The sequence below is a fragment of the Enhydra lutris genome, unplaced genomic scaffold (assembly GCF_002288905.1).
Source record: "Enhydra lutris kenyoni isolate GAN:26980312 unplaced genomic scaffold, ASM228890v2 scaffoldscaffold51, whole genome shotgun sequence".
Lineage (NCBI taxonomy): Eukaryota > Metazoa > Chordata > Mammalia > Carnivora > Mustelidae > Enhydra > Enhydra lutris.
The window spans coordinates 13,897,752-13,917,610 of NW_019154135.1; the positions used below are offsets into that span (position 1 = coordinate 13,897,752).

The 19,859-nt window shown below is 61.5% G+C and overlaps 2 protein-coding genes across 6 annotated transcripts; one reads left to right on the plus strand and one right to left on the minus strand.

The window, feature by feature from the left end:
* Positions 1–3,828: 3,828 nt before the first annotated feature.
* Positions 3,829–6,841, plus strand: LOC111156989 (phosphoglycerate mutase 2). 2 transcript variants are annotated; one of them, XM_022518178.1, is made up of 3 exons: positions 3,829–4,310; positions 4,427–4,607; positions 6,030–6,841. In XM_022518178.1, the coding sequence occupies exons 1-3, from the start codon at positions 3,897–3,899 to the stop codon at positions 6,458–6,460; spliced, it is 1,026 nt and encodes a 341-aa protein (XP_022373886.1). In that variant the 5' UTR covers positions 3,829–3,896; the 3' UTR covers positions 6,461–6,841. The 2 variants fall into 2 exon arrangements, with proteins under 2 accessions (XP_022373886.1, XP_022373887.1); XM_022518179.1 differs by having other exon boundaries at positions 6,016–6,224.
* A 64-nt stretch (positions 6,842–6,905) lies between these two features.
* Positions 6,906–18,191, minus strand: LOC111156988 (drebrin like). Of its 4 annotated transcripts, none has more exons than XM_022518176.1 (13): positions 18,041–18,191; positions 13,790–13,845; positions 12,932–13,044; positions 12,332–12,406; positions 11,141–11,287; positions 10,405–10,482; positions 10,006–10,160; positions 9,877–9,925; positions 9,543–9,633; positions 8,888–8,983; positions 8,668–8,780; positions 8,254–8,350; positions 6,906–7,878 (listed from the first exon to the last, which is right to left on the minus strand). In XM_022518176.1, exons 1-13 carry the CDS (start codon positions 18,121–18,123, stop codon positions 7,739–7,741), a joined length of 1,293 nt encoding a protein of 430 aa, XP_022373884.1. In that variant the 5' UTR covers positions 18,124–18,191; the 3' UTR covers positions 6,906–7,738. The 4 variants fall into 4 exon arrangements, with proteins under 4 accessions (XP_022373884.1, XP_022373883.1, XP_022373882.1 ...); XM_022518175.1 differs by having other exon boundaries at positions 8,254–8,356; positions 9,877–9,922; positions 18,041–18,189; XM_022518174.1 differs by having other exon boundaries at positions 8,254–8,356; positions 18,041–18,189.
* Positions 18,192–19,859: the final 1,668 nt, after the last annotated feature.

Consider the following 19,859-nt stretch of genomic DNA (forward strand, 5'->3'; position numbering starts at 1 on the left):
CCCTCTCGGCTGTCACGAATGCCACAGTGCATACGGGACCGCCAATATCTCTTTGCAATTCTGTTCTCATTTTCTTCAGCTGCATACTCCGAAGTGAGATTTCTGGATCATGGGTATTTTTCATGTTTCGAGGAAACTCTGTACTGTCTTCCAGAGTGGCTGTACCTGCATTCCCAGCACGGTGCACGGGGGCGTGGGTGATCTCAGCAACACTTGTCATCTTTTGTCTTCTCGGTGACGGCCATTTGAACAAGTACGTGGGGATCTCCATTATGGTCTTGATTCGCACTTGCCTGGTGATGACTGGCGAGGAGCGTCTCTTCAGCACCTGCCAGGACTCGCTTCCCTAGAGCCAGGATGGGGCTTCCAGGTACACGTGGTTGCAGGATCTTGCAACTTCCAGGCCCTTCTGTGATGCCCTTGGCATTTCCCAGGCCCACGTTCAGGTCTAAAATCATGATCTAGGAGGCTCCCAAACTCACTTCCTTCTCTAGATACACCAAATCCACAGGCACAGAGAAGCAGTGCTCTCTAAAAAGAAATCCAGAAACCAGTTGAACAATTGCTACGTACTGGGCACATGTGAAAGTACACACAGCAGTCTGGGTCACCAGTGTCTGCCTGGAAGGAGCTTGTGTGCGTGTTGCCACCCTGGCTCTGACAGCTGCCTTCCAGAGGCCACGTCCCTTGATCACCCATTTCTGGTGGCCCCGTGAGGCTCACATGCACAGGCCCCACAGGACGGTTCAAAGAAGACACCGTTCTTAAACAGCTCTCTGCCCAGGGCTCAGCACAGAGTATGCAGACTGAAATCTTATCTCCCAGGCTTTCCATGAAAGAGGACTGCGCTTACTTTAAAAGCTGCTGCCTGAGGGTCAGCCTTCTAATTTAGCACACATCCAAGGCTGAGCCTCCCCTTTGGGACACTGGCAGGACTTGGCACTCTTTCAACCACTGGGAGCCACTGAGAAGAAAGAAGGTGGCTTGGGCCATTGGAAAGGTTTGAGAGAACCAAGAGTTTGGGCTGGGCTGACTATGACAAGCTTCACCCCCTCATGAGAGCCCTCTGTCAGGGATCAGAGAGGCGGCTGTTGTACCAAAGACACAGAAGCCAACACAGAGAGTCCAGGAAAATGGACAGAGGAATAGGCTCCAAACAAAAGAACAAAACTCCAGAAACAGACCTTCACGAAATGGAGATTAGTGACTTAACCTGATAAAAAGTTGAAAATAGTGTCAATAGCTCAGGAGAATTAGGCATGAACAAATGAGAATTTCATCAAAGACATGGAAACTCTAAGGACGTACCACACATAAACCAAAGAGATGAAGGCTACAGAAATGGAAACGGATTAAACGGAGGGTTCAGCAACAGACGACGTAGAGCGGACTTGACAGTACAATGGAGCTCATCTGCTCAGAGGAGGAGAAAGAAAAAGTGAAAAAGAATAGCTTAAGGGTTTTGTGGGACACTCCAAAGAACCAGAACGGGCGTTACAGGGTCCCAGAAAGAGGAAAGAGAGTGAAGCTTCTTCGAAGAGATAATGGCTGAAAACCCCACTACCCTGGGACAAGAACTGCGTGTCCGATCCAGGAAGCCCACAGAGTCCAAATAAGACGAGTTCAAAAACCCCACACTGAGACCCATTTTAATTAAGTTGTCAAGAGTTAAAGATAAGGAGTAGCTTGAAGTGTCTTAAAGTATCTTACTATTAAAAGCAGTGAGAGAAAAACAACTTTGTACATGGGAGTGTCATGATACTTTCAAAGTGCTGAAGGAAAAAACAAAACCAAAAAACTGCCAGCCCAGAACACTCCACCTGGCCAAGCTGTCCTTCAGGACTGAAGGAGGGAGAAGGAATTTTCCAGAAAAGCAGAAGTTGATGGAGTTCATCATCACCAGACCAGCCTTATAAGAAATATTGAAAAAGGGCGCCTGGGGGGATACCTGGGTGGCTCAGTGGGTTAAGTGGCTGCCTTCGGCTCAGGCCATGATCTCAGGGTCCTGGGATGGAGCCCTGCGTCGGGTTCGGCAGGGAACCTGCTTTCCCTCTCCCTCTGCCTCTTTCTCTACTTGTGATCTGTCAAAAAAAAAAAAAAAAAAAAAAAAAGATAAAGTTCTTGAAGCCATGCCTCAAGCTTCTCCAGAAATCCGCGTCAGGACGCAGGGCCCACCTGCTCATGTCCCTCTGCCACACTCTCCTGTGGGGACTGGTTCTTCACTGCCCCTCTGCCTGTAGTGCTGTCCCCCAGAGCTCGTCCTGGCCGAGTCCTTTGTCCTGCACCTCCAAGGCCCCGTCTCTAGCCCCTCCCGCTGCCCTCCCGCCTCTCCCTCTCCCCTCGCCAGGACGCAGGAAGGGAGTTGGGGGAAATTGGAAGGGGAGGTGAACAATGAGAGACTATGGACTCTGAAAAACAATCTGAAGGGTTTGAAGAGGTGGGGGGGTGGGAGGTTGGGGGAACCAGGTGGTGGGTATTGGAGAGGGCACGGACTGCATGGAGCACTGGGTGTGGTACAAAAACAATGAATACTGTTATGTTGAAAATAAATTAAAAAAATGATTTAAAAAAAAAAAAGAAAAAAACTTGTTGAGTAGCTCGTCCCCCACTGAACAGGAGCTTCCTGCCTGGCTCTCTGCTGGGCCCCCAGGGCCTGACTTGCGGTCAAGGGGACAAAAAACAGACCACATAGCGTCCGTGTGGCTCTAATAAGGGCAGAGACGGAGCAGCAAGGCCGGCCTACGTGTGGCGCTTCGAGGAGGAGGGTGGCCTCCACCCTCCCAAATCTGAATGCAGAGGTCTGGTCCCCAACACCCACCTCGGCCCATGCTCCTGTTGGGCATGAACCCGACAGCCCGTGCCTCTGCGGAGCACACCTCTCAGATTTCTTTCTTTGAAAGGTGGTTTCGGTGGGGAGGGGCAAGCCTGAGCCTGGGTGACAGCGGGTCGTGTGGGAGAGTGTGGCAGCGGCATCCACAGCTCCCCTCTGGCCCAACCCCTCCATCTCCCCTGGCTGTCTTGGGAACAGTGCTGGCCGGCTCAGCTCAGCCCCCTGCCAGCACTATGGCCTCGTGCCCCCCCTGCAGGGCCCAACCGCTGGCCCCAGGGCCCCCACCCACTCCCCTGGCTCTGCCCACAGGGACCTGATCTTTCACTCCCTTCTGTTCCTCGAGGGGACTAGTGGAGGTGAGGTCACCAGGCCCACCCCCCGGCCTGCCCATTGGCCACAGGCCCCCTCGGGACTCATCATCGGGCGAGCAGGGCAGAGGGAGCTGGGGAGGGGGGCCAGAACTCCTGGGGGAAGCCCCCCTCTGCAGCCCCCATGCCCAGCTGAGCAGAGCAGAGCCACGGGGGGAAGCTCCTGGCCACTCACAGGCTTGCACGCACGCACACACACATGTGTGCACATCACACCCAGGCACGCTTGTGCCCGCGCACGTGTGCACACAGACGTGTACATGGGCAGACACAGACTCCTCTTACACAAGCCGGCTGCCTTGGCGGTATGCAGGCTCGCTCGCTCCCAGTTACGGTGACAAGGACCAGCCACTGGGCGTGTGGCCCCCTCCCGCCTGCAGGGAGGAGCGAGTGCTCAGAGACCGGCTGGGTTCTCGCCAGCAGCACCCTCCGGGCCTGTGGGGGACTCTGCCCCTCGTGCCCCATCCTGCGCGCAGCCCCACCCAGCCCAGGCACGGGTGGCTGCTGGGGCTATTTTAAGGCTGGCTCTGGGCCTGCCCTCCCCCCCAGGCTTTGCTACTGGCCACCTGCCGCCGCCCGTCCGGCCTGGAATGCTGACTGGCAGTTGGTGTGGGGGCGGGGGGGGGCTGCGGATAGACTGTTATAAAACCGGGTGCACCGGGGAGGCCGCCGTCCCTGCCTGCGGCCCCCGCCCCACCATGTCCACCCACCGCCTTGTGATGGTCCGGCACGGCGAGAGCACCTGGAACCAGGAGAACCGCTTCTGTGGCTGGTTCGATGCAGAGCTGAGCGAGAAGGGGGCCCAGGAGGCCAAGAGGGGCGCCCAGGCCATCAAGGACGCCAAGATGGAGTTTGACATCTGCTACACGTCGGTGCTGAAGCGGGCCATCCGCACCCTCTGGACCATCCTGGACGGCACGGACCAGATGTGGCTGCCCGTGGTGCGCACCTGGCGCCTCAATGAGAGGCACTATGGGGGCCTCACGGGGCTCAACAAGGCCGAGACGGCCGCCAAGCACGGGGAGGAGCAGGTGAAGATCTGGAGGCGCTCCTTCGACATCCCGCCACCCCCTATGGATGAGAAGCACCCCTACTACAACTCCATCAGCAAGGTGCGCTGCCTGGGACAGCAGGGAAGGGTCTAGGGCGGGCAGGGCCTCGGGCAGGGCTCGGGCGGGGATGGGGGGCTGGCTTTCTGGGGAGAGAACAGCGGTGTGGATGACCCCAGGAGCGGCGATACGCAGGCCTAAAGCCGGGGGAGCTGCCCACTTGCGAGAGCCTCAAGGACACCATCGCCCGGGCCCTACCCTTCTGGAACGAGGAGATCGCCCCCCAGATCAAGGCTGGCAAGAGAGTGCTCATTGCAGCCCACGGGAACAGCCTGCGGGGCATCGTCAAGCACCTGGAAGGTGAGGCCCATCCTTGCAGGGGGTGTGGGCAGAGGCAGGTTGTGGGGGGCGGATGGGACACATGCCCTTGAACCACTTAGCTCCCAAATTCTCATCTCAGCTACGTGCCCCCTGCCCAGACAGCTCTGCACACATAAGCACTCAGGGTCAGGAGTCAAACTGTGAACTAGGACTAAAAAACCGCTTAAAAAGACTACTTTGCAAAATGTTTGTTTTACTCGTTTATGTGCTGGGACACTAAATACAATGACTTTCCCTCTGGAGATCGAGGGTGGAAACATCTGCTGCTCCGACCCGGGCCCAGAGGCCTGGGGCTGGCTGGGCTTCCTGGACACGAGCCTGGGAAAGATGGGAAGGCCATGCCCAAGGACGCCCGGGCCCCGCGGCCAAAGCCGGGCTGTCTGGCCCCAGCTCTATCTGCTGTGTGGCCCTGGGCAAGTCACTTCACTTGCTAGGTCTCCACCACCTTCTCTGGGGTTGGGGAGTGCTCATTAGGCCCAGGGCAGGGGAACCCAGGCCCTCAGTTCACACCCCTGCAGGGGAACGGTAAGACCAGTCAAGAAGGTGCAGGGGTGCAGCCGTCCTCGAGCCCGGCCTGCAGCTGGGTTCCCAGCAGGGAGCCCGGCGCGCTCCTCCACTGGGCTCCCTCGGACACTCACACAGATCCTTGGCCTTCAGGCTTGCTGAAGTGTGGAAAGAGAAGAAGGCCAGTAGGGTGGGGAGCCCCAAGCCCCCTGCTCTGCTGGCCAGAGTGCAGACAGGCGGGCCCCTGAGGCCTGGCCAGCCCCAGTCCACCCTCTTCAAGACCACCTCGTGCCCCTGCTCTCCAGGGACTGGGTCTGGGAGAGGAGCACGGAGGCCAGCCTCACTGCAGTCTCCCACCGCTTGGAGAACAGGGAAGGTGGGGGTGGGGTGCCAGAGCCGCAAAGGTCGAGCTGCTATTCCGGGCCAGGGGCTGCAGAGGCCGGCAGGGTCAGGTTTCCCTGGAAAACCTCGCCCTTTCCACCCACAGCCTCCCCTCCGCCCTGGTCACAGGAGGCCCTGCTCACTGTCCCTCCACCCCTGGTTGTCAGGAGCACCCCTGCTCTTGATGGCTGGAATTTAGAGTGTTCTAGAAACCAAACAGAAGAGACCAACAGCACAGCCCCGGGTCTCAGTGGCTCCTGGTTCGGGGCATAAGGTCCCGGTTTACCACGGCTATTTCTGCAGGCGACTCAGTCTCTCACTACTGGCTCGCCCGTCTCCAGGGGCATCCGTGTGGGGGGCTTGCTGCGGGGGATGGGAGGGCTGCTGCCTGGCTGGCCAGACTCTGTGGCCCCATAAAGGTCACGGGGCCTGCTGAACGTGAGGGCAGGCCGCTGCCTGGCAGACTGGCCGAGGGGATTAAGGACCTGTTCCCCTGGTCCAGGGATGTCAGACCAGGCCATCATGGAGCTGAACCTGCCCACGGGGATCCCCATCGTGTACGAGCTGGACCCAGCACTGAAGCCCACCAAGCCCATGCGGTTCCTGGGGGACGAGGAAACCGTGCGGAAGGCCATGGAGGCCGTGGCTGCCCAGGGCAAGGCCAAATGAAGGGGGGTGGTTTTCTGGCAATAAAGGTACCCTCTCCTACCACCTTGAGTCTGGTGTGGCCCCAGCATGCCCAGCTCCAAGGCCCTGAGCGAGGGGCTCCACAAACCCTGCCCCAGTGCCCTCGGGCCCTGCCGCCCACCCGATCAGGTGGGAGGGCCCCAGGAACCAAGGGCAGGAGTCTCGTCCCCGAGCCAGGCTATCAAGGACCTTGTAGCAAGCGCCCTGTGGTGAGACAGCCACCTGGTAACCTTGCCCAAGCATCGGGGTGCCTGGGGTGACCCAGCTGTCCCCAGTGAGTGGGTACTGCAGTGAGGACACCACCTCATGGCCAGCTTCCCTCGGGTGGGCTGTCCCTGTCGTCCCTGTAGCCCTAGGGTGAGCAGGGTGAGGTGGTACTGAGTCCCACCCCCTGGGTGTCCCCACAGCTGGGGACATGCCCACCACTGGCCTCTGAGCTGGCAACACGGACTCCTGGGGCCTCTGTAGCTGGGGGCGGAGAATCAGGGCTGGCGAGGCTGCCTTTGCAGCCTAGGGGACAAGGGGGGCCATCTGCCAGCAGCCGGGGCCAGGGGTCTCAGTGCAGCCATCACACCGGTTGCTCTTCCCTGGCAGCTGCCAGAGCACAAAGGGAATGGCAGCTCCCGACACACGTGCACGCACTCTGCACGGGCAGGGAGGGCGGCCGCCAGCCCCTCCCGGAACATGGAAATGCAACAGGCTGACGTGAGTCACATCTTGACCTTTATGCCTCTCCTAGTGGCCACAGTCGGCACACCCACCTGCACACACCCCCACACACCCCGGGGAAGGGGCTGATTTCCACACGGCGGCATTCAGGCCACAGTAGGGCAGTGCTCACTCTGGAAGCAGACACAGGTGGGCTGGGACGGACAGGGTGCGACAGCAGGCATCGGCCCTCTGGTCACTCCCCCGGAACCAGAATCCGGTGACAGCACACACCGGGGCCGGTGGAACAGGGCGCACCCCACAGATGGACGTGGGTTTGCTGATCACACACTCGGATGGGGTCATCCCTGCACCACTTCGCATAGTCTGCAGCCCCGGGCGGAGGAACGGGGAACAGGGGCACAGGGTAGGACCCAGAAAGACGACCTGCTGCCCAAACCCTCACGACCCACCCAGACTTTGGTCCTAAATGCTAAGGTCACTGTTCCCAAAGACTGCTACCAGCCGAAGCCACCACCCTTTAGGGCCAGGAGGAGAGGAACCACAAGGCAAAGGCCCCTGCTCAGACCGCCCGGCGAGGCCACACCACGGCTCCCTGTCCTCCGCGGGGATCAGAGGCCAGGCTGGCTGGGAGGGCCCAGGGCAGCCAGAGCACATTTGGGGATCACAGGGTATTGCTGTATCCAGAGTGACAAGCTGAGCACCCTAGTCTGAGAGATCCCAAGGGCTTGTCTTCTTTGCGGGGGGTCCCATGCCCAGAGGAGTGCCGTGTGGCTCTCGCGGCACGCACGTCACGTCCCCGGCAGTAAGAGAAGCACGCGTGGGGGGAAGGGTAGGAGACGGCCTCGGCGCAGCCAGCAGCAGGGGCCTCACTCGATGAGCTCCACATAGTTGGCCGGAAACATGCCGAAGTGGCCGTCCGGCCCGTAGCCACGCCACCAGCCCTCGTCGATCACCTCGATGCCCGTGATGAGATTCTCGGGGTCGAAGGAGATCTCCGTGTCATCAGCTGCAGGATGGGGAGTTGGAGGCTGCACTGGGGGCCGGGGGCCCTTCCCGACGGCCACTTTCCCCCGACACACCTTCTAGCAGGACCTGACTCCAGGCCCCCTGCCTCCGCACAGCAGCCTGCTTCCTGAGCCTCCAGGCAGGTCCCCGGGTTCCGGCGCGCAGGGTCCACCCACCCTCTGCTCACTCCCGGGCTCTAGCACGATGCCGGCAACTGGGATTCACGGGCAGCTGCCCAGCACGATGGGAAGGCCCAGGCCGTGCAGGGCATCCACCCCGTCCTTCCCCCACCTTCCTTGAGTCCCAAGGGAGCGTCGGAAGCCTGCCTCCTGACACGGGGCCCTGCAGGGTGAGTGGCCGGGCCGCTGCACATTACCTGCCTGGTAGTCGTACAAGGCCCGCGCACAGAGCCCTTTGCCGCTCAGCCCCGGGTAGTGGTCCACGTGCTCAGAGCCGGCGTCTTGCTGCGGCACCTGTTCCTGCACAGAAAGAAGAGAAGTCTGGGCTCCACGTTATAGGCCCACACCGGGCCTGGGGGGAGGGCACAGCACACAGAGAGCAAGGGCTGCTGCCATCCTACTGCCCCCAAGATGTCCCCCTGCCCCAGGACCTTCCTGGCTGGCAGATGAATGCTACACCATGTACTCCCCGGGGCCACTCCAACACTGAACGAGAGAATCCCCATGTAGCGGCCACCGGAAAGTCAGGCACCCCGCGCCCGGCATGGGTGAAGAGAGTGTTTCTGGGCAGGGGGCCCCTTCACAGCCGCGCCCCGCTGCAAGGAACCCACCATCGGGGGCTCCTCATAGACGGTCTCTTGCTCTGGAGGCTCCTCGTACACAGCCTCCTCTTCTGCCTGCACTGGACACGGCGGAGGGCTGGGCGCCGGGTCCTCGCGGACATCTGCATGGGAGGGTGCGGCCCACGCTGAGCCCGGGGAGGGGTGCAGACGCCCTCCTCCCTCCCACACTCCTACCCCCAGCCCCCCACGGGGCAGCCAAGCGCCTTGCCTGCCCTGGGCCTCGAGGAGGCCTGAGTGGGCTCCAGGCTGCGGTGGGTCTCCGGCTGGGTGAGCTGTTTCTGCAGGAAGGGGCTCCTGAGCTTGCCTGCAAACAAAGGTAAGCATGCAAGTTCTGGACGAGGGAGAGATGAGCTGTATCTACTTCTTCTGTCCCCTGTGCTGCCTGGAGCGGGGACCTGTCCCGGGACATAGCTGTCACAGGGATGGGGGAGAGGATAGGGGGACACACAGCCGCTGCAGAAACACATCACACACACAGTACGCTTCAAGCAGCCCCCCAGTGTGGGAAAGCTGATGGCAGTGCCATCCCGTGTCCTTGGGGGTGGAGAGGAGAGTGACAGAGGCTCTGGGGCCCGGCCACCATGTGCAAGCTACACCAAGAGTTAATGGAGCGGGGCTGGGCTGGAGAGTCTCCCTCTGAAGCCACACGTGGCCCTTCCTTTCCAGGTCTCTGCAGGACGAGGCCACGGGCAGGAAAGGAACACCTGAGGCCCAGCCTCCCCTCCCAGAAGCTACCCTTAGAGAAGTCCAGGCTCTCCTTGCTTCCTTGCCTCTGTCGCTACCTCTGGAGACCCTGCACTGGGACCCCAGGCTCCGCCTCGGCCTGCTCCTGCCTTGTGTTTAGACCCAGAGGAAAGACTCACCTGGCTGGGGGCTCGTGATGGATGTGGTGGACATGGCCCTCTCCTTCTGCCTGAAAATCTCGCGTGGGTGTGCTGGCTGGCTGACTGGCTCCTGCAGGGGGGCACATGGGCCTGGCAGTGAGGAGGGTCTCGAGGGCCTCCTCCAGGACCGGGTGGAGGACCATGCTGGCCACATCTGCCCTTCACTGCCCCCTCCACCGCCGCCTCCGGTGCAGCCACGTGTCCCAGGTTCCACTGTGCCCCAGCTGGCCGCAGGACCGTCACCCTGGCACATCAGGGACAGCCCCGGCATTACTGCCAGACCCTCGGGGGGTAGGGGGCACGCAAGTCTCACCTGCTCCTCTCGGCTCCTTGAAACCACTTCCTGCTGCTCACTCTTCCTGCTGGGGGGGCGGAGGCAGGAGCTGCAGCCCAGCCGCGGCCCCCTCGGGACCCTCCCTCCCTCTTAACTCTGGGGCCTCACCTCTGGGGCCCGGCCTCGCCGCCCTGCTCCTCCCGATAGCGCTGCTCCCGGCGGGCGGCCTCACGCAGCTCCCGCTCCCGGCGCTCCTGCTCTAGCCGCTGCCGCTCCTCCTCCGCCCGCCGCTTCTCCTCCAGCCTGCGGTTCTCCTCCTCCTTCTGCAGGGACAGCGGCCGGCCTGCCCCACTCAGCACCTGCACCCTCCTGCCCCTGAGCTGCCCGCCCGGAGGGGCCGCCCACCGGCCCAGTGACCAGAGCCCCCTCGGCCTTCGCCTGGCCACAGGCACGACCGAGGACGTGGTCCTGCGAGCTTATCTTGAGAGAACCTGAGGAACGGCGAGGATGGCGCCGTGGCACCATCTCTGAGGGGCAGCTGTGCTCCATGCGCCCCGCAGCACTCACCTCTGCTTTGGCCCAGAAGCTGTCTTTGCCAACTCTTTTGATCTCAGATATGGCGTTGGTCTTCTGGTACACGGAGCCCTGCAGACAACAGAGGGTCCTCTGTGGGGCCGCCCTCGGGAGCCCAGGGCTCAAGCAACAGCCGTGGGGACTGCACTGGGCCTGGTGCCCCCTCCGGAGACCAGCCAGCACAAGATGGCCCGAGGGCCCTGAAAGCGGCCAGGCAACGCCGACGGGGGTCTCTGGCCGCACCAGGCCCCTGGGGATGGAAGCCCGTCCCCAGCCTCAGACAGCTGACCACCGTGTCAGTGGCCAGGAGTCTCCACGGACCCCAGCTGTGCCCCAGAAACTGGGCTCCCCATAGCCGGGGTACCTGGCGTCTGCCCCCGATGGGGAGGGGCCTGCCCGCCCACCTCACATTCCTCCACAGAGCCCACCACCCAGGACTGTGCAGGACATGCTGGTGCCGTGGCCTCGTGACTGGACTGACCCTGGGGTATGAGAGGCCCCAGACCAGCCGGTGGGACCAGCAGGTGGCACAGACAGCTGCTCCTCGTGCCCACTGGCGCCTGCCCCACCAGGGGCAACCCCGGCTTCCGGCAGGCATGGGGTCACCATCGGCACCGGAATGGGGCCTGGGGACCGAAAGCCAGGCAGGCAGGAGCCCTGCCCCACGAGGGAGAAACGAGCCCGTCCGCCGGCTCCTGGCCTGCCACACTCGGGCCCAGGGAGCACTCACCACCGGGGCCTGAGGGCCTGTATCCTGGAAACGGCCGCTCTCCTTGTGGAAGGCGTAGTTGGCACCCGAGGCTCTGGCCACTTTCTGCATGACGCACTCGGGCTCCACGTCCTCCTCAGCCCTCGCGTTGATGGTCACATGGGCCCCCTGTGGCGGGACGGCACGCAGGCGTCGCAAGTCCAGGACAGGACAAGACGCACAGCTCGGGGCGCACAGCGCGGACAACTGTTGTCCTGGGCTCTGGGCTGGGGGCCTCAGGGCCGACAAAGCGCCCAAGACAAACACACTGCACTTGTCCCAGCACCAGCACGCGGTCTCTGCCCTCCGTGGCCCTGCCTACGGCTTGTTCCCAGGTGCCAGGCGCCCCCGCTGCAGGCCCAGGCACGAGAGAGATCCTTTCTAATTCACAAAAGCGAACTTCAAAAAGGATCTGGAAACACATTTTCCAAAAAACGCAACCTACCCATTTCTTTCTTTTCTGAAGTTCTTTAGGTTTTATTTATTCAAGCATCTCTACACCCAACGGGAGGCTTGAACTCTCAGCCCCGAGACTGCGTGTCACGTGCTCTTCCCACTGAGCCAGCCAGGCGCCCCCGCCCCCAATTTCTTTTTGACAAGTCAGATCCATGGCGTCACGCGCTGTTAGTAAACACCCAGCGAGCCTGGGATCCTCTCTCGGCTCCTAGATGGAGAAACTGAGGCCTATCTGAAGAAGAGTTGGAGGCCAGAAATCAAAGTCCTGAGCCTCTCTGTCAGGAGCCACAGACACGCGAGGTGACCTGACAGGCAAACGACAAGCGGTTTTGGAATTGAATGAGGTGCGCTGGAAAGGAATGCAGAAGAGGCCGGGCATGGGCAACTTCCCGTCTCCTCCAGCTCCTGACAACACGGCTGAACAAACCCTCACAAAAACAGCGAAGCCAAGGCCTTGAGCCCCAGGACTAGCCACACATGATGCTCTCTGTGCTCGAGAAGGACACAGTCATCCATCCTTCCTCCCCAGTGAGCTCAGCTCACCGGGGATCTGGCTGCAGTGCGGCCTCCTGGGCACTCGCTGAGCACGAGTGCAGGAGCCTCTGGTCGCGCTGGAGTCTGAAGGAAGTGTCGGGTGTGGACATGCTTCCAGCTCTGGCTGCCACGCGCTCACACCCGCCCAGGCGCCGTGGGAGGCCCCCTGGGGGCCGTCCTCACCTTCAGGAAGCTTGCCATGGTGCTGACGTGGTTGGCGCACGCTCCCTTCCGCACATCGTTCACACCCTCGCCCGTCTGCAACACAACACACCCAGTGTGACCTGCCAGCTCCCCCAGAGCCACCGCCCTTCCTCGGGTGCAGCAGAGGATAAAGCGAGCCCCACACCTCCAGGTCAAGGAGGTTCTCGAGGCAGGATGACCGCCCGCTTCTGCTGGGCACGGGCAGCTCAGAGCTTCCCAGTCCTACCCAGGGGTCCTGTGCTCTCTGAGCCTTCTCCAGGCCCAGGCCCTCTGCTCCCTCCGGACGACTACTCTGATTGGGACAAAGGCAAGGGTGTCGTGCAACTGCACTGTGTGCTCTGTTTTGTGGGAATGATTCTGGGCTTGGGGGTAGAGCGGGGGATTCTGCGCCGGCAAGGCCCCCCGCGGTCCTTCGGGCCGCACACACTCCAGCCACTCCCGTTCGTTCACTGCCTGTGAGCCGCCCCAAAGGCAAGTCCTCCTCTGCTCCCATCACAGAAGGCAGAGGAGGAAAGAAGGCAAAGGAGTTTTCCCAGGTCACACCTAGATGAGAACTCGGGGCCCCCCAGTTCCACGTACCCAGTTGATGAGGACAAACTTGGGCAGACCAGAGTTGGGGTCCTTCACCCTGCAGAAGCCGTACATCACCTTCCCGCTGTTGAGCTCCTCCACCATCTCCTCCAGGCCCCCCTCTGCAGCAGGCATAGGGGGCGTCAGTGGGCCCCGAGCCCGTGGCTGGCCCTGCACAATGCCCACCGGGAAGGGAAACCCAACCTGCCCCTGAGTCAGGGTTCTCAGGGCCACCTGCACCAGAATCAGACTCCTGGTCCTTCCCCACTACATGGACTTACAGGAGCTGGCGGGGCGTGGGATCTGCCTCTGTGACAAGGATCTCAAGTGATGGTGTACACCCCCCGGTTTTAAAACCATTCCTAGGGGCACCTGGGTGGCTCAGTGGGTTAAGCCTCTGAGTCAGCTCAGGTCATGATCTCAGGGTCCTGGGATCGAGCCCCACGTCGGGCTCTCTGCTCAGTGGGGAGCCTGCTTCCCCCTCTCTCTCTGCCTGCCTCTCTGCCTACTTGTGATCTCTCTCTCTCTTTCAAATGAATAAATAAAATCTTAAAAAAAAAAAGAAAAAAAAAACCCATTCCTATAAAACCCATAGGGAGTTCCGGGAAAAAAAAGATGTCATTTCTGCTACAAATTAGGTACCAGGCTTTCTTTTTTTAAAAAATTTTTAAAGGGATTTTATTTATTTATTTGACAGAGATCACAAGTAGGCAAAGAGGCAGAGAGGCGCACTTTGTGCGCAGTGAAGGTTGAAATGCCAGTGGCCGGGGACACTGCTGGCTGCGACTCTCTCCCCTCCCCAACACCTGCCTCCTGGGGCCTCCAGCCCCCGTCAGCCCACTGGCGTCCTCACTGGGCCATACTCACCCCCAGTGCCGGCCACACGGATGTCATTGCTGTTACCCTCGTAGGTGAAGAGAGCCCTGAAACACAACACAAACAAGCTCTGTGACCCGCGTTCCCGCCGCACCCACCACGAGCGGAGCACGGTGGCCACCGGCCCCGCTGGCCCACGAGGCGGGAGCTCGGCAGGCCTCCCGGAGCTGGGGCCTCTCAGGCCTTGGCGCGGCAGCATCTCCTGAGGGACAAACTTACGCAGGGAGCCCTGTCTGCCACGAGAAACACCGAGCTGTGAAGGTTGTTCGATTTGAAAGATGCTCCACATCCAACGTGGGGCTGGAACTTGCCTCCCCCAGATCAAGAGCCGCGCGCTCGACTGACTGACCGACCGGCCCGGCGCCCCAGGGCTGGCGAGCTGTATCGGGGCAACCTTCTACACCTTCCTGAACCTGAAGCACCCTGGGAGGAGCGGGAGCCGGGTGTGCGCATCAGGGCACTGGGAAGGCGCCCCATGTCTCATGCAGGTCTGCTCTGTCTTCTGAAACCTGAGGAGTTGGCGGAACAGGTCGCTCTGGGCTTGGGACTCTTCTAGAAAACCCAGAAGTCACATGGGCCATGACTCAGCATGAAGTCAGGCTCCTTATAGGACAGACTCCTTGGCTGGGCAAAATCCTCTTTCTGGAGGAGCCTTAACTTTCCACAGGTGACCCTAGGCTGCCCCTGCCTTTTCCTGTGAGACTAACTGTTCCTAAGAACTCTGGGAAGATGCTTATGAATGTGACCCCCAGAGGAGTTGAGGAAATATGGCAAATTTGATTACATCTGGGGCATGGAAAGCCCCTTGACCAGAGCAGCGGTTACCCATGGAGAACATTCTGGAAGAGCTGGCTTAGCCACAGCCCACATGGAGCCCAAACATCAACACCAGCTCTGCTGCCGTTCAGCTCCAGGCAGAGCTGGCAGACCACGGCCTACGGGTGCTGACCCAGCAGACAAGTCAAAGGCAGACCCCGGACCAGCGGGCCATCCCCACACTCTGCGCACAGACAGGCTTGCGAGGAGGGCCAGATAGGGGCTGTGGGGTGACAGTGTGACAGGAACCGGGATGCCGTGATGGCTCAGTTGGTGTGTGACTCTTGATCTCGGGGTTGGGGTTCAAGCCCTACAATGGGTGTAAAGCTCACTTAAAAATAAAATCTGGGGGGGTAAAAAAAGAATCTGACAGGAACCAAATCAGCCTCCATTCAGCTTCCCCAGGGCCTTGGTATGGCCACCAGGCAGAGCTGCCTAGACTGAGAAAGTAGGAAGAAAGGAGACCCAGGCCCCAAGGGTCTAGCTGGCACAGGGGACGCTGGCACAGGGAACACGCAGACAAATAGTGAAAAGACGTGGGAGTTCGTGGACGTCCAGATGTCCGCCTGGAGGAAAGAAGCCCATACGTCTCAAAGCCACCAAGCTCTGAGTGCAGAACACGGGGACAACAGACAGGCAGCAGGCAGCACAGACTGCTTCCGAGAAGTGACCCAGCAGCTCACAGGAGCCAAGGTCCGTGCCTGGCGCCTGCCCTCCCCTCCACCCCGGGCTCTGGCCCAAGCCACCTTCTTGAATGTTCACAGCTCGGAGACTCATTCCCACGTTCAACGGACTCCCATCCCTCTTTCAAATCACCGTGGAAGAGAGGCATGCTGGCCCAGGCACAGCACACGGAGCGTGGCGCACCGAGCGCCCGGGAACTCAAGCATCCCTTCCAAACACACGTACTGAGGACCTGCTCCTTCCTGCTCCCGGGCATGAAGCGTCCAGTAAATCCCCAGAGGCCCTGACCATGGACCTGACCATGGAGCTTCCTTTCTAACGGGAGACCAAAAAGAAACACACCAACACTAATGTCCTGTCATGTAGTGAAGAGGGAGCAGGAGGGAAACAAACGTGCCTCAATCTAGAACAATCCGGGGAACCAGGACCGAGGCCCGTGATGGAGAGCTGATGGGCCTGCTCTCCGGCCCACCTGGCTTCAGGGCCCAGCCCGAAGCCGCCCACTCTGCCTGGGAAACCTTTCATGACCCACCAAACTGGAGACCACTTCCTCCTGCTGGTATCCTCTGCCACATCTTCTGTCCCCTTCTCAGGTCGCTGTGCACGTGGGCGCTGACCGCGCTGGGGACAGAGACAGGGCCCAGCCCTCTGGTGAAGAGAATGGTGCCAGGAAGCCCACTGAAGGTGTCTGGTGTGTGTCTGGGCAAACCACACAAGGAGCCCGCAGTTGAGCAAGGCCTCTCCAAGAAGGCGGTGTCAGCACTGAGACGTCTGGGGAGCCCTGGGACCATGGGGAAGGTGCTCTAGAATGGGGAAGCAGCCAGAGCAAGGGCTCTGAGGAGGAAAAAGCTTGCACGTCTGAGGAAGAGAAAGAAGGCCACCGTGGTGACAAACAGGTGTGGCTCCAGTGTGGTAAGTGGGAGGGGTGGCAGAGGGGGTCGGGAGCTGGCCCCACAGGGCCTCACAGCTGAGGTGAGATGTCTGGGCTCTACTTACTGTGAAAGAGGAAGCTGCGGAGCGTAAGCACAGATGTAGCGCGATCTAGGTACCTGCTCGGCTCATGAGTGGGGGCCCGCCGCACATTATCTGCTGAGGTGCTTAATGGCCGTGACAGAGAGATCAAAAGCCGGGGGCTCGCGCCACTGGGTGTAGACCTGGAGTGCTGCCAGACGGGTCGGCTCGGACGGGGGTGGTGGGCAGAGGCTCAGCACCCTCGGGGGCACAGAGCGAAGCTGGGGTGGGTGAGTTTCAGACCAGGCTGGGAGCAGACAACTCTGAGAAGCCGAGGAAGAGCCAGAAACATGTGAGGCCTGAGCTGCCAGCGGGACTGTGGGACATCACCCCCAGAGCAGTGGCGGTCCCTGAGAATGAAGAGGTCGGAAGGAAGGCAGCAGGGGGCCCAGGAGTCTCGCAGGTACGTCAGGAAGGGCCAGGCCAGCTACTCAGGAGCACATGAAACAGCAACACCCCAGCCAAGCAGGACCGGAGGGGGCCGACACGCTGCCGGCGCAAAGGCACGAGGCCGCGGGTGGGTGTGAAACGGGGCGCGCCGCGCGTGAGCCCGTCAGCACGGTTTGGAGTAACAGCAGAGGTGTGACGGCCCTCGGAGAGCAGGAGACAGGTAGGGTCGGGGGTGGACATTTAGGGACTCCTGGTAAAGTAAGCACCTGAAGCGTGGGTGACCCTCCTAAAGCATTATGAGACGGAGAAGGCAGAGAAATCCCACTGCTCCCAGACGCACTCCCTAGCTACGTGCATGTGTTCCGGACAGAGGAGCCGCTTGGCTCCCCAGCAACACAGCACCCAAGTCCCATCAGGGTCAGCGGTGTCGCAGGCAGAGAGGCGTTTGCACACCCCCGCAGCAGGTGCTCTGAAGCTCTTCCCCAAAAGGCCCCGTGCAGGACGGCACAGGATATGAAGGCGGCAGGGAAAGCCTCCAGCCGTGAGCACCAGGGCGTGGCGACCAGCCGGGCGCAGCACACAGTCAGCCCGAGTGGGGCCTGCCCCTGCCCCGGGAAGAGGCTCCTCACAGCGGGTCACCTTGTTCACCAAACTCAGCGTGTTTCTTGGGGCTGCAAGTGCTCAGAACTGGTCAGTGCAAACAACTGAGGCAAGCGGGAGAGTGACCGGCCGCTGACCCTGCGCGGGGGCTGCCCAGGGCCATCCAAGGGACTTCCCACTCGCTTCCAGAGTTAGAAAGCCCCATCCGGGCCCGACGGCAGAGTGGAGGGTGTCCCGGGCAGGTGCAGGGATGATGGGGGCTTCCTCCACAGGCAGCCAGCACCGCTGTGTCACTGGTGTCCGCGCGGCTCGCACAGGAAAGGGAATACTTGGAAAGAATCCACTTTCCCAGAAAACCAGAGACCCAAACCCAGACCTCCTGGCCGTGGGGCAAGGCGCCCGTTGCCGGGCGGGGTCCGGGGCGCCCGCTCAGAAGCCCCTCCCTGAACGCGGCGCTAGGAAGACCCCGGGCCCGGTTCGCGCTCCGTCGGGGAGGGCCGCGGGGAGCCCCGGTGCGCGGGGAAGTCCCGGGGCTGGGAAGGAGAAGCTGGCGGAGCCACCGAGTCCCCCCGGCCGCACAATCCGACACGGAGACCGGCCGAGGAGCGGAGCCGCGGCGGGGGACGGCGGCGGGGCCAGCAGCTCGCGGGGCGCCGCGGTGGGGGGAGCGGGGAGCCCCCGGGACCCCTCCCGCCCTGGCCCAACCCCCCTCCCGCCCGGCCCCAACGGCCCGGCGCCCACCAGTCAGTCGGGGACTTCTCGGTGACCACCCGCACGTAGGCCTCCTGCAGCGCAGGCCCGTTCCGGCTCAGGTTCGCAGCCATGACCGGCCCCGCAGTTCCCGCTCCGCCGCCGCCGCCGCCGCCGCCGCCGCCGCCGCTTCCGGGCCCCGCCCACCCTGCGACCGGAAGCTCCGCCCCTGCGGCCGGAAGCGGAAGCGCGGCCGGCCGGACGGCGGGGAGAGGGTGCGGCCGGCGGGGAGTGGGCGGGGCCGTCGCGTCTGGAGGAGCCGGGGCGCGGAGTGGCGGGCGGAGCCGGAACCGGGCGCTGGGAGCTGCGCTCACGGAGGAGCGCGCGTTTCTCTCTTCTCTCGCCGCAGTCAGCGCACTGGTTCGAGCGTCTCGGGCTCGTGACAGCCTCTGCGCGGACCTTCCACACGCGCCTGAGAGGCGACCGGAGCCTGCACCGGCGAACACGAGCGCTGCGTGCGGGCCGCGCCCGCCCGGGCCGAGGTGCTGCGGAGCCTCCTCTCCCGCACCTGCGTTCCCCGCTCTGTTCGTGGAGGACCGGGTGGCGCGGGGAGCCTCGCTCCCTGCCCTGCACGCACGTCCCAGCACAGGTGCATGAGTCCCTGGGATGTCAGAGAGGCGGCCCCGTGCTGACCCTGTGCGCTCGGGGAGCCCTCCCTCAGGAACCCATCCCGCAGGGGCCGGTCTCGCAGGGTCCATCCCGCAGGGGCCCATCCTGCAGTCCGGCGCGCCCACGTTTCTGCAGCGACGTCAGTGAGAAATCACCAGGGCGGGCTATGGAAAGACCACACGGCCTCGGGGCAGGCGGTCAGGTCTTCCCGCCAGATGGGAGTGTTGGGTCTGATTGTGCAGATACAGGCTTGTCGGCTCCGTCTGGGCACAGACGTGGCTTACAGGTTAAGTGCACAGAAGTGCACTTCTGTGTGTTATTGCTGTAGGTCTCCCGCAGAAGCCCCGACATTCTCTGGCCAGAGCAGCCACCTCCCCCGAACCCGGGAAGTCTAGGGCCTGAACAAACCACTCCTTCCCTTCAGCAGCTTCCGCCTGCGGCCCGGCTTCGTGCAAGGTGCAGGTCTGTTCTCCGCTCTGTTTGCATCAGAAAAGTGAGCTCTAGCAACTGCAGGCCTCCTCCGAGCTCTCCCAATCTCTTATCTTTTATTTTCTAATTTAAATTCGCTTAGCCAACATACAGTAGTATGTCATCAGTTTCGGAAGCAGCACTCGATGATCCATCGCTCGGCACACAACACCAGGGCCCACATCAGGTGCCCTCCTTAACACTCACCATGCCCTCTTTTTTTCTTCAGTGACTTCTCCTCTGTCCTTGTTTTCCCTCAGACACCGTCAGGCGACTATCCTCTCCAGAGTCAGGGAGATTCAGCCCGCCCTCTTACTGTTCTTCAGCCTTCTTTTTGGCCGCAGTGCATCTGTGTTTTTTATCTTTCTCTGGCAATGTCTTCTCTTTGAACACCTCCTGGTCCCCAGTTTCTTCCTTGACCTGGCTGCCACGCCCAGCCTCTGGTCCCTGGACCCCGAGGAGGTCTGGGAGCACTTTTCCACATTTCAGTCAACTTGGGGGAGAACTCACCTTACCTGAATTGGGCTATGCTGCTCTTTCTGTTCTGGAAAAAGATCAACTCGGTGTGGTAGCCAGGTGCATCACACGGATGAGGGAAAGCAGGGAGATCTGGGCTCCATCGAGAGAAGGCTCTTAAGTGGGGGTCCCTGGTGTGGGAAGGTGGGGAGCAGGATTCTGCTTTCTGTTCTAGGGTGTGGGAGTCTGTTTCCACTTGACAGGCTGGGAAAGGCAT

What these genes read in the sequence shown, in the direction of transcription:
- LOC111156989 (XM_022518178.1), top strand. Translation starts at nt 3,897, where the DNA reads ATGTCCACCCACCGCCTTGTGATGGTCCGGCACGGCGAGAGCACCTGG. An exon ending in ACTACAACTCCATCAGCAAG is followed by an intron (nt 4,311 to 4,426) that starts GTGCGCTGCCTG and finishes GGATGACCCCAG; the next exon opens with GAGCGGCGATACGCAGGCCT. An exon ending in CATCGTCAAGCACCTGGAAG is followed by an intron (nt 4,608 to 6,029) that starts GTGAGGCCCATC and finishes ATGTCAGACCAG; the next exon opens with GCCATCATGGAGCTGAACCT.
- LOC111156988 (XM_022518177.1), bottom strand. Translation starts at nt 14,087, where the DNA reads ATGTGGAGCATCTTTCAAATCGAACAACCTTCACAGCTCGGTGTTTCT. An exon ending in CAAGGAGCCGAGAGGAGCAG is followed by an intron (nt 9,634 to 9,876) that starts GTGAGACTTGCG and finishes GCCCCCCTGCAG; the next exon opens with GAGCCAGTCAGCCAGCCAGC. An exon ending in CATCACGAGCCCCCAGCCAG is followed by an intron (nt 8,984 to 9,542) that starts GTGAGTCTTTCC and finishes CTTTGTTTGCAG; the next exon opens with GCAAGCTCAGGAGCCCCTTC.